Source organism: Bombus pyrosoma, linkage group LG5, assembly GCF_014825855.1.
Source record: "Bombus pyrosoma isolate SC7728 linkage group LG5, ASM1482585v1, whole genome shotgun sequence".
NCBI classification, from domain to species: domain Eukaryota; kingdom Metazoa; phylum Arthropoda; class Insecta; order Hymenoptera; family Apidae; genus Bombus; species Bombus pyrosoma.
Genome location: NC_057774.1, coordinates 1,080,061 through 1,096,874, shown reverse-complemented (window position 1 = coordinate 1,096,874; position 16,814 = coordinate 1,080,061). Strand labels below are relative to the sequence as shown.

Sequence of the window (16,814 nt, the reverse complement as noted above, 5' to 3'; positions counted from 1 at the left end):
AACGAGATTTGAGAAGCGTTTTCTAAGCAATACGTATGTGGCGGCACTCGACGATGGAACTTTCCGACGGCTTCGCGACACAAAGCGCTGTACCATAAAAACGTAAGGCCGGCGTGCCTAATGTACCATCGATATCCCTACGGTTCTTTCGCCGAATATTCAGAAGAATGCATACGCGACAACCGTCGCGGATATCTAACAAACGCGTGCGTAGTGGGGATATCGAAGGGAAACAAAGAAAAGAATCCGTTTGGTTTCGAACAAAAGATTCATTCCGTAGCGAACAGCAAAGTGCGAATGTTCTAGCGTAACAGCGAAGCAAACATATTCGAGAAACGTGACTGTTAATCGTTGATCGTTGATCGTCGACTGTTAATTGTTTAATAAACCTTTTTTGTGTCGAACATTAAGAGTATTTCTTGGCCACTTGCATCCAACACCATCTCACGTATACCGTTATATATAGCGTATATAGGATAATGGTCGGCGATAAAAGCAAATTTCGGCGTTGGTTTCGGATTTGCTAAGGGGGTGGGAAGTTATCGAAAGGTTGGCAATTTGATCGCGATTCTAGAGCCGAGCGATCGACGAGGCTGAATTCCTCGAGGAATTGGGACGATCTGAGAAACAAGTGGCGAGGGCAAACCGTAAGTCAGTCATAGCCATCCAGTCGCGATGTATTCGCCAAGACCCAGACTCTCATTACGTTTACGTTTCTGTCGTGTTTTATTTTCGGTCCTGTTTCTTTTAGCCCTTGCCGCTCTCGTTAAATTAAAAAACGGAGAAGACGAAAGATACTAGACGCGTCGTTCTATAACGTTCGCCTTGAAATTTGCGATTATTTATGTCACATGCATAGCTTCTTAAGCGTCTGAAACGTAATGACGCGTTAAAAAGCAAAGGATCCGTGAGAAAGTAAATTACGATGATCGGGGTAATCCGCGTGACGAGTGAACTCTTTCTTCACGGTTAATACGTTTAGCGTAAAAAAGAGTAGTCGATGCTCGATACAGTGAGCGTGCGAGATGGCTTACTGTCGTTAAACGGATATAGAAAAATTACTTTTAACATACGTGGACGAACGAGTAGGCAATTCTCGGTCCACGCGATAACGATAAAAAATAACAAGAGATTCCATGGAATAGCGACGATGTTCAAGCGTGAAAATTACGCCGCCTTCGGTTTTCGCGGCCAACGTTTTCTCACCAATACCACGATGAAACAACGAGGATGAAATTTTCAAAGTTAAAAATTTTCGCGAAAGATCCGAAGAAACATCGATCTCGCAACAGGGCATTCACCGTGATTTCGGAATGGTCGTCGAAGGTTACCGGTTTGTACGGTGTATATCTGATAGGCGCGGTTCGAAATCGGCGTGGAAACCGGGCAACTGCACAATGACGTATGCCAGTAACTGCCGGCTACTGGTTTATTAGGCATGACCCTACCGCAGCACGATCGTGTCTTATACGCGTACTCTATAATGGTTTGGCCGCCTGCATGCGCTCGTACACGCGTTTCACTGCGGACAAAATGTCGACGAGGATTGCCCGACATCGATCGTCCCCTCCGCCTCTGTCGCTCTCGAGGATCCAACCTTCGAAACCGGACCTAACGAAAATCCGACCGATTATCCTCCAACGTATCTAAATATACTTTGTTCCTTCGTACTCAAAGCGGAAGATTCGGCCGAGGAAGATCGTGGGAATCAATCGGCAATTCCACCTAGCGGGATCGTTTGAAGCGATGAAAAAAAGTCGCGAGAATGGAAGAATTTACGGGGTTAAACAGCGCGTGGAGATCGTTAAGCGTAGGGTAATAACGAGTCGGTGGACTCGCAAGCTCGGAACCTTTCTGTCGAAAGTTGGTTGCACGCTGTAGAGGATTTTAGAGTCGTCGTTGGTTTGTATACTCGAAACGAGATGCTCGGCTTTGCGCTTCAGCGTTTCCAACCGATAAATTTGTACGAATTTAAATTTTTATCGCGGCAGCTTGGTACGAGCGAAACACCCTCGTTAATCCCCTCTCCTCCCCTATTGCGAGCTCCACGCACGACAAAAAACATTTAACCGCGAATCGCGAGTGGCGATCGACGATCGCAAAATTGGCACGGCGCGCGATTACTTTCTACAGAAAACCGCGAACCAGTTTGGCGAGGCGGCGATCCGGGAGATCGGTTCAGGCTGGTGGAGTGCGTGACGAGCAAAAACGAGCCGAAGATTATTAGCCCTTTTCGAGGCGATTTCCAGCAACGGTTCCCAACTGTGCCGCGGCCACTTTCTCCGAAATCATCGTCGCGTCGCCGCCGCTCATTACGCTCCATCGTATCCCGTTTCTGCTCGTTTCATCCACGAGGCCATACTTCATTTAGCCCGCCACGTCCTGTTACGAATATACGACGACTACGACCACCACCACCACCACCACCACGAGGCAGCAGCTGCATCGAGACGCGCTAGTTCCGCGTGCGATTAGAACGGGGCCTAACGGTGCGAGAAGAACGCTTCTGTTCCTCGCCGTTGTTCCTTCGTCAAGCATCAGCAGTCCGAGGAAACAGCCTCCAACTATCTGCGCTCGTTTTGAGCCAGATTTATCACTAGGTCTTATGCAGCGTTAAATAGGTTTCAGTTACCAGCTTTTGCCGTGATGCACAGCTCGAAGCGATAGCAGGATTATTTTCAGTATCGCGTTGTTTTTTAACGAGTCGGTCTTGAAGTCAGTCTGTATCCGTTAAACGTATGATGCTTCTCGACGTCTATTTGCTCGATGAACGCGATGAAAACGTTTACAGCAGCAACGTACAGATCCATCTTTATTCGAAACGAACCGATGCCCTTACAAATATACAAATTTTCCGAGACGTACCTAAGCTTGTAAGCTCTCATTAGAAACTATAGAGAGGAAGAGGAGAAAAACAGCAAACAAACGAAAATTAAACACAACTAATCACGCCGTCGGAACGTTTATCCGCGATTTGCCAATTATCCTTTCTCAAGCGCATCGTTCTCGAGAGAACAAATTCTTCCTAACCTTCGTCCTGATCCGACGATTTGAATTGAAATCATTCGATAAAGTCTAATGTCTGAGTCCTTGGTAGACGGACATCGACCGACTAGAAGGAAGGTTTGCCACGCTGCCGCCGGAGCGAGAAGAGCCGCGAAGAAGAAGGAGAAGAAGAAGAAGGAAAAGAAGAAGGAAGAGAAGAAGGAAGAGAAGAAGAAGAAGAAGAAGAAGAAGAGGAGGCTAATGGCGGGTACGCGAACCGTGGCCGTGTGCCCTGGCTGGTCGGTATCTTCATCCTGGATCGTCAGCGGCACGGAGAGAGCCCGGCCACGGGGGAAAAGAAGTCGGCCACACCTCGAGCGCGGAGCGGTCCGCGCAAAAACCGAGCCACGCTCCGCTGGCCGTTCCTTTGACAAATACGTCGCGCGGAACGACTCTGTATGCCGACCGTGCGAGCGGATTCTCGGATGCCGGACAAGAATCGATCCAGGGTGTTAGCTGTCGTGCGCTCGATTTTCTAATTCGAAAGGATCCTAGCGCGGATAGTTACGAGGATCGGTCGCAATTTCTCCTTTACGTTACATACTATCGTTTTGTACGTTTCGTCCACTTGTTTGTTATTTTATTTTATTTCCGATAACGCGTATATACTTTGTAATTTTTGGTGTCTTGGAACGTAGCGACGTTCGCAATCGAAGCGTGGAGGCGTGGTGCGATGCGATTCGCTATAAATAACGTCGCCGCAGTATTTTACGTCGTTTAACGAGAATCGAAGATCGATTATCCAACTAGCAGCGATATTATTTACGCGATAAGAGGATCGAATTCTCTGCTTAGTAGTCTGCTTTTGTATACGCACCATTTTGTCGAGTCGACGATTCTTTTAATATTTGGCAAATATTTTAAAAACGTTATTGGTATTTTCGATAGTTCGACGGTAAGACGTGAAATCGAGACCTTTATCACAGCATCGTCAGAGCTATGGCTATATCTTTCACGAATTTTTGAAACTCGTCGGTACCGGTTCGTTGAATTACAAAATCGTCGTTAACGAAAGGGAAAAGAAGAGGGAAGAATTGCAAAGAGAAAGTATCGTTACGGCGAAGGGGAGGAAATAAGATGACGGAGCCTGGAGATTTGAATGATCATGGTAGGCGGGGAGAGGTTTCGGTGAAAATGCTTACGAAAGTCGGGGTTTCCCGGAAGGCGTAACAGTTGGATTTCCGTGGAATTAAATCTGGAAATTCGGTGGAAAGGAGACGGTCTCGAAGATTTCCGCGAATACGATGGATACGTGGAATTCCCAAATAATCTTAATATTCCAGGCGGCACATACGCGCGAGATGGAAAGAGAAGAACGCTATTTCGAATTATAAGAACGAAGAAAAGAAATACGCGGTAATTATTCTCTCGAGATAGTTCGATAACGGCTGTATTCTACGATTTCGAAATATTTCGCTTCTCATTCCGAAGCGAATTTAAAAAAGTAGACAATCGCGTGTTTCCAACGTTGTACGCTATAGCTACCCGCTTTGACACGAGTGTTCGTAATGTAACGCAATTCGTAACACGAGTATTCGTTTGCAATTCGCAACGAACGAAACACGAGAGATTAAAATAACCTTCTTATCGAATCTTTGTAAATTCTCACTCGATTCTCTCGCGCGAGCTAAAACTTTCGATTTACAGCGAACGGAGCGGAAAACTTTCTTCGTCACGATTTCTATCGGTGGATGGTATCGACGAGATCTCGAAAGAGAGAAAGAGAGAAGGAGAGAGGATCGGTGGGCGGAGGGCTTCGCGGAATTGAGATGCTTCGTAGCGGCGCAGCGGCTCGATTTCGAAATATCCCTCGCGTGACCCTGTTTCGAGAAGGGTCAGCGGGGATCGATTCTACGAGTCGGCCTCGCGGCCAATGGTCGCCAGAGCCAGACCCGCCTGCCGGTCCCGATCGTCGTCCGCCTTAATCGATTATAAAAAGATCGATTACGCGGCGCTCTCGCCTCAGCGAATAATACGCCTTCGGAGTTCGGAGCCGTCGAGTCGCTGCTGCTTTTTAATTAACCTGCCATAACCTTCGTGTCACTCCGACGTTACGTAACCATCTGCCGTCTGTATCTTTGAAATTTGATTAAGCGTGCAAAGGAATCTGTCTTTAATTATTCACGGACGAATCTTGCCTCCTTCGAACGTTGTTGTCAAACAGTCGAACGAAATAATTCCAGTTGTTCGAGTACGTGTTATCTCTGTTAGACGATAGGACAGATAATTAACGCGATGATATACAAATGTAACGGACCGCGCGTTTAAAGAAACACAGCGACACCTAACTCGAGTCCTCCGTGAAAAAGCACGCGTCCAATAAACCATTGTACGCGACACGACCCAACAGGAAGACCTACGTACTCTTCCTGCTCTCGAAACTGGTCCCCTGCAACGAGACAGCTCAGCCACTCTCAGCTCGATAATCGATCGAACGAAGAGGAACGCGACGATCGTCGAGGCTCGCGGGCTCCGACTGACGCGACGCGACGACCGGTTTTCCTCTTTAATCCATCCACGAGACGAGAAAGGCGGCCGCTACGCCGTTCTGCACCGAATTTCCAAGAGGATTCCTGTTACGGTAGCGCGTTTCGTTAACTGGCCACGGTTATCTGCTCGATTACATATAAGAAACAGTCCTTCCTTAGCCTCCCACCACGTAGTATCAAAACAACGACAAATTTGCGTATGCCCTTCCCGAGAGATTCTAAGCGGGATATTGAGATTCGAGAATGGAAAAACGCGGTTACGTCAATGGCTTGTTTCTTGATGATTGCATTTACGATCGTCCCATATATATCGATATACAACAGCAGGGCATCCAGGGAATCGGGATCGGAATTGAAACGTTCGAAAAAGAGGTCGATAAAATTACAAGTATCGAAGGTAAACGAATTTTAGAGCGAAACAAGATGCCGGTCGGTTAACGCGACGCTACCGTATTCGCCGTTTCCGTGAAACGTAGCACCGAGCCGTGGCTGTTGTAGCGGAGAAACGAAGCCATCGAAGCCGGAGGGCAGCCTGTCGCGGCTGGTCGGTCGCGTTTTCGCACGGAATCGTTGGTCAAAAGGAACGTGGAGACGAAGCTGACCGACCGGCCGCGGCGGGCGAGAGCCAGTCAGCGGACGCGAGACGACACGTTCAGCGAAACGGAAGAGAAGGAAAGGCGCGGAGGGAAAGGCAGAGTGAGAGAGAGGGAGAGGGAGAGGGAGAAAGAGAGGAGTGTAGAGGCCGCTTCCTCGGTGAACGTGGTTCGCTCCTCGTGACCGGAAGCGCGCCGGGTCGAGCCCGGAACACGCCGATCTCGTCGATTCTCTCTTAACGGTATACATATATCGGTGCGATCGATCGTGGGGATCGATTCTGCCGCGTATACGTTCTCGCCAGACCTCTCCCACCTTTCCTCCCTTTCCTCCTCTTTCCATTTGCCTTTCACCCTTTTTCGTTCGCTCCTCGTTCCATCCTTCCTCTTCTAGCTCGCGCGTATACGCTGTTCCGTACGCGTCTCCACGAGCACGCGGTGGAACGCACGAACGACACAGCGATACGAACACGATTACGACAATGTCGAGCAAACGCGGATACATTTGGACGCGTTACGTTTACGCGCGTGGCGATGGCGGTCGCGACCGCTGTACGAATACGGTCACGAAGAACGACAGCCAGCGAGAGGGGGCGACGAAAGATTACGTAAGATAAAGGAATAAAGAGAAGGAACGATAAGAACGTAGGATCGCGAGCAAAGGAGACGAACGGTGGGGGAGAAAGGAAGGAATTGCTTGCTTCCATCTTCCGATGGTAGACGGTGAGAGGAGGAGGTGGAGGAGGAGGAGGGGGAGGAAGAGGAAGAGGAAGAGGAAGAGGCAGACCGTTGGACGGTGGCGCTTCGCACGCACACACCGATACGGATTTACGAGCGGTTTCGGGCAATCGCGAATAGAGATTAGGCCGGTAATTAACTATGGATCTGGTGTGCAGGCGAGTTCGCGAGGCAGCACAGCGGTAGTAGTACAGAGAGAGCCGTGGAGACTCGGCTTCTCCTATATACATAAGTGACCCCGGTTCGCGGAAGCCCGTAGCGTGCTCACTCACACGCGAGCGCGCGACCGACCGAGACGACGAACGGTCAGACAGAGACCGACTTACAGGTAAGTGGGACTGGTACGACGAGGACAGCCGACAGCTTCGCGGTCCTACCCTAGTACCCCCCTGGTGTTACATGGGGCCAACGCTATATGTACACCGAGCTGAACCAACCGACCGACCCAACCAACGACCGACCGACCAACCGACCGAACGACCGACCGATCGACCGACGGACGTAGACGACCGTCCTCGTGTGTTCCACACCGCTGCTACATAAAGCCGCATGGCACCGCGCCCCGCTGTTTCCCCTTTCGCCTCCCTCTTCGCCACTCTCTTCCACCCTATTCCTCCCTCTCCGTCCCTCCCCCTTATATAACATACCACGCGGCGCGGCACAGTATATAAGTATATACACACCTACACATCGGCGTACATGTGTACACATACATACGGATGTATATACATAATAGAAGGTCTACACGCGAAGGAACGTATTCCGCGGCGCGGTCGGTTTAGGTAGCTCTCGCGCGTCCCACAGCCGCGCTACATAAACGTTCTCGCGTGTACGCGACTATGTGCCGATCCCCGCGGATCCGTAGATGCACTCTCGCATATACCAGGCGGTATATCGGTGTTGGATACACACGTATACGGGGATATACGTGCCGCGCCACAGGGGAGACATATCGAGGAACACGCGCACACGCGCGAAACGCGGACGAACGAGGGTGCGCGCGAGACGGTCCTGCGAGTATGTGCCTTCCTACGTATGTGCTGCTCTCGGCCAAATCTACATCTATACGTATACACTGTGCACACACGCGCCATATACGTGTGTGTGTGTATGTGTGTACACATAGCACACGTATACGTGCGTTATATACCAACGCGTATGTATATGCACACGTTGCTCCGCCATGTGGCTGTATATGGGTACACATATAGATGGGAGAAGGCGAAGGAGGAGGACGAGGAGGAGGAAGAGGAGGAGGAGAAGGAGGAGAAGCGCCCCAAAAGGCAGACGTGCCTGGCATCGACGAGGCCAGAGGCGCACCACCGCTGCCTCGATCTCCGTATCTCGGTAGATCGACGCCTAATGCCGCGGACACGGCACACGGCGAGGGAGAGAGAACGAGAGGGTGGCAGGCAGGGAGGGTAGGTGGGAGAGAAATAGACAGGCGGTAGGATGGGCGACAGGAGAAGGGAAGGCAAAGGGGAGAAGACCAGGGAGGAGGGCTTATATGGGGCCAGCCGCGGGAATATCCTTCGTCGTTCTGCGAATTAATCGCGCGACCCTCCGCCTCGGCCGCCCTCCTCCTTCCCCCGCGACCCCCTCCTCCACCTCTCTATCCTCGACATCGTGCTCCGGCTCGCTCGACCTTTCCATCAACCTTCTATCCTCTTTGTGCGCCGCGCCACGAATACCGACAAGCGATCCGTGATTCGTCCTTATACCCCTCACCGACCAGCAGGATGTTGGCATCTTCGGCTGAAAGTCCGACCCAGAGAAACTCAGTGTCACGCGAACCCCGCGCGTACGACTCGGTGGTTCTCTTCGGAAGGAGGAACTTCTATCGGCAAGATTCACCGGGTTATTCCAGCTTTAGTTTCTTTCTCCTCCTTTTTCTTTTTCTCTTCTTTAATTCTTTTCTTTTTTTTGGAAGGGATGGTGGGGGTGGGGGAGAGAGCATCATTATCGAGAGAGGATGTCGCGATGACAAAGTTATCGTAAATGCGTGGTAGTAGCGTAGATCGAAGGTATACGATCGCGTTGGGATGAAACCGCAAATAGGCGTATTTCATAATCCGCATTTTATAGTCCGCGACACCCAAAAACTGCTTTTCTAGCCTCAACCTAACCACCGATCGAACACCGAGATACGTAGCTTCAGTCACCTGACCTCCGTCTAACCCCGGGAATAAGCTCCGAGTGCCTTTAGCCGGTTACGAAACGCGATACGTAGGCTTCCTGTAGATAGGAAGACGTACGCGATAAATAATTTGCCGAATGGACGGAACGTTCCGTGAATCGCGCGAACGTTTCAATTTTTCCAAGCGTGTATATACACGCGCCTGGCCGCTATTACCAGCGAGTTTCGACCTTTGAAACTTTCAGAACGGTCGTGAGATCGTTCCCGTTGTCGCGCTAAGAAATGGATCCCTGGTACACGTTGTTTCGAGCACGCTGGAAACTTGCCGCGTCCTCGTTCATTCATGAGCTCTCCATCCCCTCGCTCTTTCGCCCTCTCTCTCTCTCTCTCTCACCGCTCTTGTTCCGTACGTGGCTACGGATTCGCGGAAACTTTGCCGGAAGTTTCAACGGATGCCGGATTATCCGGACGATTGATCCTCTTTGAATAAACGTGCCGCATTTATGTAATCTGGCGGTATATTCGCGGCATACGACTCTTATTCGCGAATCTGGCTATGCGTGTCGTTGGTCGACGTCCTCCTTACTCGTAGACGAGCCAACGCCAAGTATACGTTTTGATCGATAGAAATCGAGATATTTTGAAGTTGGCGAATTTTAGGAATCGTAGATTGCCAGAAGATTCGTTAGGTTTACAGTGATTTTGCTTGGAGAAATATGTATCCTTCTAATACCTCGACCGCTTAAAAAATAAAATACAACGAAACGCGAAACTCAAAGATTCGAGTAGGTCTTTTTTCAGATAGTTAAACTGTGCAAAAGTACTCGGAAAATATCTGAAAATCCTTGTCTTGGTATTTCAAAAATCCTTGCACACAAATTGAATCAGACAAGAAAAGCGACAAAGTCCACAGAATCTTGAAAGTTTGCCGATCTAATCAGTACGATCGACGAGGCACGTGCGTGGTTCGTCATAAATTTCACAAGTGGAGGGAACAGAATAACCGGCTGATGCGTTTATCTTTTTCGAAACAAGACGTTCGAACCATTCTGCGGAGAAGCAGAATGCGAACGGAAAGTTTCACGGGACTGCGAGTAATAGAAGCTGAAGGAAAAAGCGTTGGCAGCCTAGTCGTTTAACTGTAACTTCTTTTTCAAGTTTCAGTCGTCGAAAGGACACGGAATTATATAAACACGGTCATAGAATACAATGGCTGCTCGCTACGCAGAAAGGTTCAAATCTGCCATAACCTTTAGCCAAACGGACAAGCTTTAATAAAGATCGTTTTACAGCGTGTTCCAAACGCGTGCCTCAAATTTTTAAGATAATATATCGCTCGGCAGATTCTTATTTCCTTTCGAGAAACTCTTCTTTTTTGTTTCCTTCAGTTTCGTTCGGCGTTTTGATCTCGATACGCTTTCATCACCGAGTTACAAACATCGATGAAAAATAAATCTACTTAGCTGCCTTTTATATTCCCTGTCAACTTTTCACCGATCCTTAAGTAATTCTACCCGAAAATGTTCAAGCTCGCTGCGTTTCACGAAACAACGAAGATGGAACGGAACGGCGAATTACCCTCGCGATAATCGTCGTCTTCTTTCGGTGATCAAAAAGTAACGTCTTATTCTTTTCCCCCGTCTTGTTTTATTTATACATATATATATATATCCGCCTTGACTCGTTCCAAGCTCGTTGAAAATTGGCACCGACGTAAGCGTCCGTATCAGCGAATACATCGACTTGCTATTAATGTATCAAATTCGCTATTACTTCAAAACGATCGGAATGTCCGAGTAAGAGTACTTGCGAAAGGGAGACCTGTATATGTATAGATACACATATCGATGATGCAGGCGCGATATATGTACCGTGCAATGTACACCGATGTACACCGCGTTCCAAAAGGCTTGCTGCCATATTCGAGGAGATAGAGTGGATCCGCGGTGCTTGGGTTACACACGTGATAAAGAATCGCTCGATGGTTGGGAGGAGAATGGTGGAGACGAGCATTAACGAAATTGTTGTGGCGTCACCTATCCATCCCCGCGTTTACAGCCACCCGCACCTACCTCCTCCCTCTCCCTTCCCCGTACTCGATCGGTTCGCCGTTTTCACCCTCGTCGACGTATGTGGCATTCCTCGAGTCCTTGCCGCGATATCGCTGTAGGGTTGATGAAATTGGTACGTTGATTAAATTGTTGCTCGGAGCTGTCGAACAGCCGCGACTCGCCGCGAGTGAGCGCGTGCCCGATCGAACGGTAACGGTGTACCGCCACCACGATCGACTCCACGCCGCGCCGTTTAACGACGGATATTAATCTTCCTCGGAGAGCCTGAACAAAGTCGTCGATTCTTTCGTTCACAGAATGAATGGCCACCTGGCTGCTGTATATGGGGTAACGTTTCGAGTTTGCATGTACCGTGGTAAATCGATTTTTTGACGCGATTCTTTGTTCTATCGACTTCTCTTTTCGCCTGTTTCTTATGCTTTTTCGCGTCCACGATGCATCGCGTCTCTTTCGTTGTATACATCGATAAACCTAAACGGGGTTTCGTATTTACTTCTCAACGATAAATGCACACGTACGTGCATACAGCAGAAAAGAAGCACGTATGAGTGTGTTTTAGGGACACGGTTTTACGTGCACCCTCAGCTCGTTCCGGCCCAATACCGACATCGGTGCTGCGCATGTATGCACGTACTTGCACAGGATGTGCAACGACAACGTCACAGACCGATAGGAAGTTTCGAAAGACGCTTTCCATTATCATTGCTCCCGCGCCCATTATGCGATCGCCAGTCCCTACGACCAATCCGGATTTTCGTGTCAGTCGCGACCGATATCGAGCAACGCTTTCCTCCTTTTTCCCATTTCCCTCTTTTACCGACTACGGCTGCAAATGGGAACGGAGGGAATGTTTGGAAATTTGCAAGAACGATCGAGGGCTGGAAGAGATATCGTTTGCTTTGAAAATTCGAATCCTGTGCTTTATGATCAGGTTCTTCTTTTACCTTCTTCTTTTTTCTATCTACGTGTACAATTACGGTTGAAAAATGGCTAGAACGTTAGAACGTTATAGAAATTGGGATTAAATGTTTTGTTTATCCCTTTCATCCGTTTAGTTTTGAAAATGATTTATCTTGAATTTCGTGGAATCGAAATTAAGTAATTTTTTCCAATATCTCTCTTTTCGTTGATTATGTCGCTTATGAGTTTTCAATTATCGAAAACCTAGTTACCTGTTCTTAATTAGTATAGTTAGTTTTAGGGTTTTGAGACCAATATCGTAGTCTAACGAGTTACATTACTTATTTAAACCATGAACGTCTTAGATATTTTCCTCTCAAAAAGGGAAAAGATCGAGCGAAAATTCTTAAAGGTTAACCAACAACGATAGCACGAGTACGACTGCTCGATTCGGAATAATATGGTCGATAGGCAGGATGTTTCACAATGTACGACCATCGGCCGCGGAAAGCGAAAGGGATGAAAGAAGTTGCTGGAAATGTACGTGCTCTGACCTTGTTCCCGAGTTGCAGCGAGTAGCGTGATATATGGGTCCATCGCACAAGGTCGTTCAAGGTCGTGAGCATAATAAAACCAGAAGTTATATCACACGAGTTCAAACACCTACCGACAACCCTGCAATTTCCAGCCTAAACAAACAACATTTAATCAAACCTCGAACATAACCTCTCATTTCCATCTACGAACTACAATGTCATTTCCACGTACGAATTAATCTAAATCGTCGTACTGTACCATGAGATAGACAGAAATTAAAAGAATTAAAGAATACAAAAGTGGAAGAAAAACATAACTATCGAAAGAAAATTGCTAAAAGCGATATTTTATAATCATGCAGACATTCTCTGTACGCCATAGGTCGATTTGTACCGTTTAATATTGTATATAAACAATTTTTTCCACTGATACCGCTTATTCGATGCTAGGTTAGAAATCGAAATATTTTCTACTTACTTAAAATCGGCAGGTGGTCGTTTCGAAACAAAATACGCGTTCGAGGTTAGAATTTCTTCTAAGTACGATATCTAAAAAATACAGAAATTTTCTAATAAAATTTTGCATCATCCTTTCTCAATGCATCGGTAAATCTTACGTCAGAAGCAAAAGAATTGACATACCGTTCTATGTTTACATAATACGTATGTATTTACATAAGTATATACGACCCAGCTACCTCGTAAATGAATACAAACACTTGGAAACACATTTACAGCAATTCGTATATAGCACGTAATATACGAAAGGCTACGATATGCAAACTAAAATTATCTGCGAGTGTAAATACGAAGACTTTGTTCGGACGGCCTAAACTAATCTAGCGCCTACGAAAAGACTAAAGATCGACGCAAGCGCAAGATCGATGACAACGGTTCGAGATTAATCGCGCGTGACTCATGACAGCCGTTTCGGCCGTGATCGTAACGCGATTGTATGCGCACGCACGCAACGGAAACGACGTCGCCCGGTCAAGTTTTATAACAATAACAGAAGCGAAATGTTGAGATCCGTGTAGCGCGATCGAGCCATGGAAACTTGTCCGACTCGTGTCTCGGTGTACTGCGACCAACGAACGACGGAGAAAGTGTGGAGAATATGGAAGAGTGGGAGAAACCCCTTTCGCGGGTTTGCTCGGTAAACAAATTATCATTCTCCGAGTTCGATCGTAAATCACGTTTCCGAGCTGGAGTCGACGCTTCGTTCTGCTATTCAAAAAGCAATTTGAACGTTTCGCGTCTCCGGGAATATCTGCAATATGATTTTTTAGTCTCTTCGTAGGGCAAAATCGTAGGTTTATGCTGGTATTATCGTTTTTATTATACAATATTACTTATATTTCTGTTAATATAGTAATAATAGTGTATTACTGTTATATTATATCATATTATTGCTGCGTGTTTGTTGCACGTAAGAATAAAATTATTATACATATACATGTACACATATATTATATATGTTTATATAGGTTATGCGAGCACGTAACTCTTATACGCTAGGGTGAGATTCATGGCACTCGCAAACGGTCTAATATCTAAAGCAAATACACGTACAGTGGAAAGTATCCAATTGAATGGTTGACTTTACAAGGTTTCCTGAGAAACTTGGTGTTAAGGTAACCTTAACAGTTAACTGATACCGATATCTGGAAGAAGATAGCGAACATACGAATACTGCCTACCATTGCACACGTATTCGATCACTGCTGATCGAATATCCTCTAGTTACCTCATATTCTAAAAAATAACCGTCGTATCGAGAAATGACTAATCTGGTTTATCGAAGAACAGCCAGAAAGAACGCTAACTGACCAATTGCAAAACGAACGCATTCAACGCTAATTCACCGCGCGTACTTTACTCTGTACTAATGCACATATCGATATTCAAGGTATAAAAGTTCGAAACTAAGATACCAGGATGGAGCGTTCGAACGACTCTCTGGGTCCATTCTTTCGGAGTCTAAGAGAGCGTTCCATCGAGGCGGAATCGCCGAAATACCGTGACCTAAAATAGTTGGCCCCGCAGAAATTTTGAATGGCGATCGACTCGCCGGGGATCGTTCTAGAAATACTTGGAGCCGGTTTGCCTCGAATAGAAACCGATCTCGACTAGGGTGACGACGGGTTGTACGCGCATTGAGAAGGGTTCGAAAGATCGATCCTGGGGTAAGATGGATCGATATCGACCGACCAGCTGACGCGTGAACGCTTCCGACTCGGGGGAAAAATCCTGTAGGACGAACAAAGGAGGTAAACCAGGCTGTGTGCAGGAGAAGAAACGGGGTGAAACTCGAGGATGGAAAAGGATGAGAAAGGGAGAGGAAGGGTGGTCGGAAAACAAGCGTCCGCTGGCGTCCTCATCGAAAATACAGTAGCGAAGGCTTTGGCGGCGAATACGAATCGTCGACCGAGGTATATATGTATGTATAAAGTATATATCGTATGTAGCGTAGCGATGGCGGTATACGTAAGTATATATAGTGCGCCGCGAGAATCCTCGTTTCACCCTCGAAGGAGAGGAAGCTTTGCCGCCAAAAACCACACCCACGCGGTCGTTCCCTTTGGGCGGGAGATTTTCACCTATGGCATCGCACGAAGGAACACGCTTGCCTCCGGTGTTGGCTCTAGTGCGTAGCTCGCTGCTGAAAAATTTCGCAGCTTTCCCCCTTTACTCTCCTTCCTCCATGCTTCCTTCCTTTCTTTCTGCACACCCCACTTTCGTACCAACGTCGTCGTAATTGACGATGTCATGGTAGTCATCGTCGTCGTCGCCGTCGCCGTCGCCGTCGCCGTCGCCGTCGCCGTCGTCGTCGTAGTCGTAGTCGTCGTCGTAGTCGTCGTCGTAGTAGTCGTCGTCGTCGTCGTCGTCGTCGTCGTCCCTCGATAACCCAGGTTAAAACCATTTCCCAGCTAGTGCTTGCCCAGCGCCCGCGGTCTCTCATATACGCTATATATCCCGGCACAGAACAGAGCGCGGTTCTCTCTCTGGGACACATCGGGTTACGAAGCGGGGCCAGGCTACTAGCGGCAGCGGCAGTAGGCAGCCAGGCAGAGAGACAGGCAAAGGCAGCCACTAGTCAGCCAGCCAGCCAGGCAGAAGCAGGCAGAGCCAGCAGGCAGGCAGGCAGGCAGGCAAGCAGAGGCAGGCAACACGGGACTTTTGGGACGCGTTGTACATGGGTCGCGTCGCATCGTAGGTTCGCGATGGGTTGGATACATAAGGGGGAGGATAGGGGGAGCCTCTTTATGTAGCACATAGACGTTGCCTGGCGTTCGTTCGTTGCCGCTCGCTCGCTCGGCGTGTGACGCTCAAATTACCTCCGTCCTCCCTGCTACGTCTCCCCCGCCGCGCGACCCCCTGCCCGCCCGCTTTCTCTCCCCTTCGCTTCGCCAGTCCGCGTCGCGCCACTCCTCTCGCTCTTGCTCTCTACTCTACTCTCTCGCAGAGCCGCAGTCGCCCGTTGCTGCGGCTCACCCTCTTCCACCTCCGTCCTCTCCTCTGCTCGCTCTCCTATGCTCCTCTTCCACCGCCTCATCCTCCTCCTCCTCCGCCACCCTGCTTCGTCGTACAGTCGTACCGATTCTCCCTCGTGCCATAACCTTTCTGCCTCTCTTCCTCTTCTTATTCTTATCCTCCTTCTCTTCCTCCTGCTCCTTCCTCTTCTTCTTCCTCTTCTCCTTCTTCTTCTTCTCCTACTTCTTTCACTTCACCTCGTCCTCCTTTCTCATTTTCTCTTTCTCTTTCTCCATGTTCGTGCCTTCTTTTCTCTTCGTACCGTTTTCTTCTGCGATGGTAGCCGCTACACGTCCTCCTCCGCTCTGCCTCGCGACGCGACGTGCCAACGGTACAGAGCAGAGCAAAGAAGTGTCGCGACCGTCTCGCGCTGTTCACCCTGTTTGGTCATTGAGCCGCTTCTATATGTACGCTACGAACCGAATCGTGGACGACTCGTGATCGAATAGAAACTAAAGGCTACGACCTCCGATTTTCTTCCTATATATATAAAATTTTTTGTTTCCTTCCAGTCTATCCTTCTCTTCCACCTTGATATCTTCATTCCATCTCCGTTCGCGCAACCCTATTGGGTGAAACACACGCGCTTCGTCAGTGAGACTCGCTACGGACACCGAGAGAATCCAGTGGGAAATAGCGAGAGAGAGAGAGGGAGAGAGAGAGAGAGAGAGACAGACAGACAGACAGAGAAGGATAGAGGAGGAACGGCGCGGCGTGGCTATAACGCGGCACGCTAGAGGAGAGCTCTGCGGGTCTGAAACGCGGCCAGC

General features: G+C 48.4%; 1 protein-coding gene across 12 annotated transcripts in view; it reads right to left on the bottom strand.

Annotated features, from left to right (window-relative positions):
- Nucleotides 1-16,814, bottom strand: part of LOC122567997 (dynein regulatory complex subunit 7-like) — an 84,687-nt gene that overhangs the window by 33,183 nt on the left and 34,690 nt on the right. For 7 of the 12 annotated variants that reach the window (XM_043727236.1, XM_043727238.1, XM_043727233.1 and 4 more), the window contains 3 exons: nt 13,153-16,609; nt 12,989-13,059; nt 12,529-12,663 (listed from right to left, as the gene is read on the bottom strand). The exons of 1 other annotated variant lie outside the window; for it this stretch is intronic. In XM_043727236.1, coding sequence (XP_043583171.1) covers nt 12,529-12,600 — 72 coding nt within the window. In that variant the 5' untranslated portion in view covers nt 12,601-12,663; nt 12,989-13,059; nt 13,153-16,609. The remainder of the gene's footprint in view (nt 1-12,528; nt 12,664-12,988; nt 13,060-13,152; nt 16,610-16,814) is intronic. 4 more of the 12 variants (XM_043727240.1, XM_043727241.1, XM_043727237.1 and 1 more) reach the window with 1 other exon arrangement.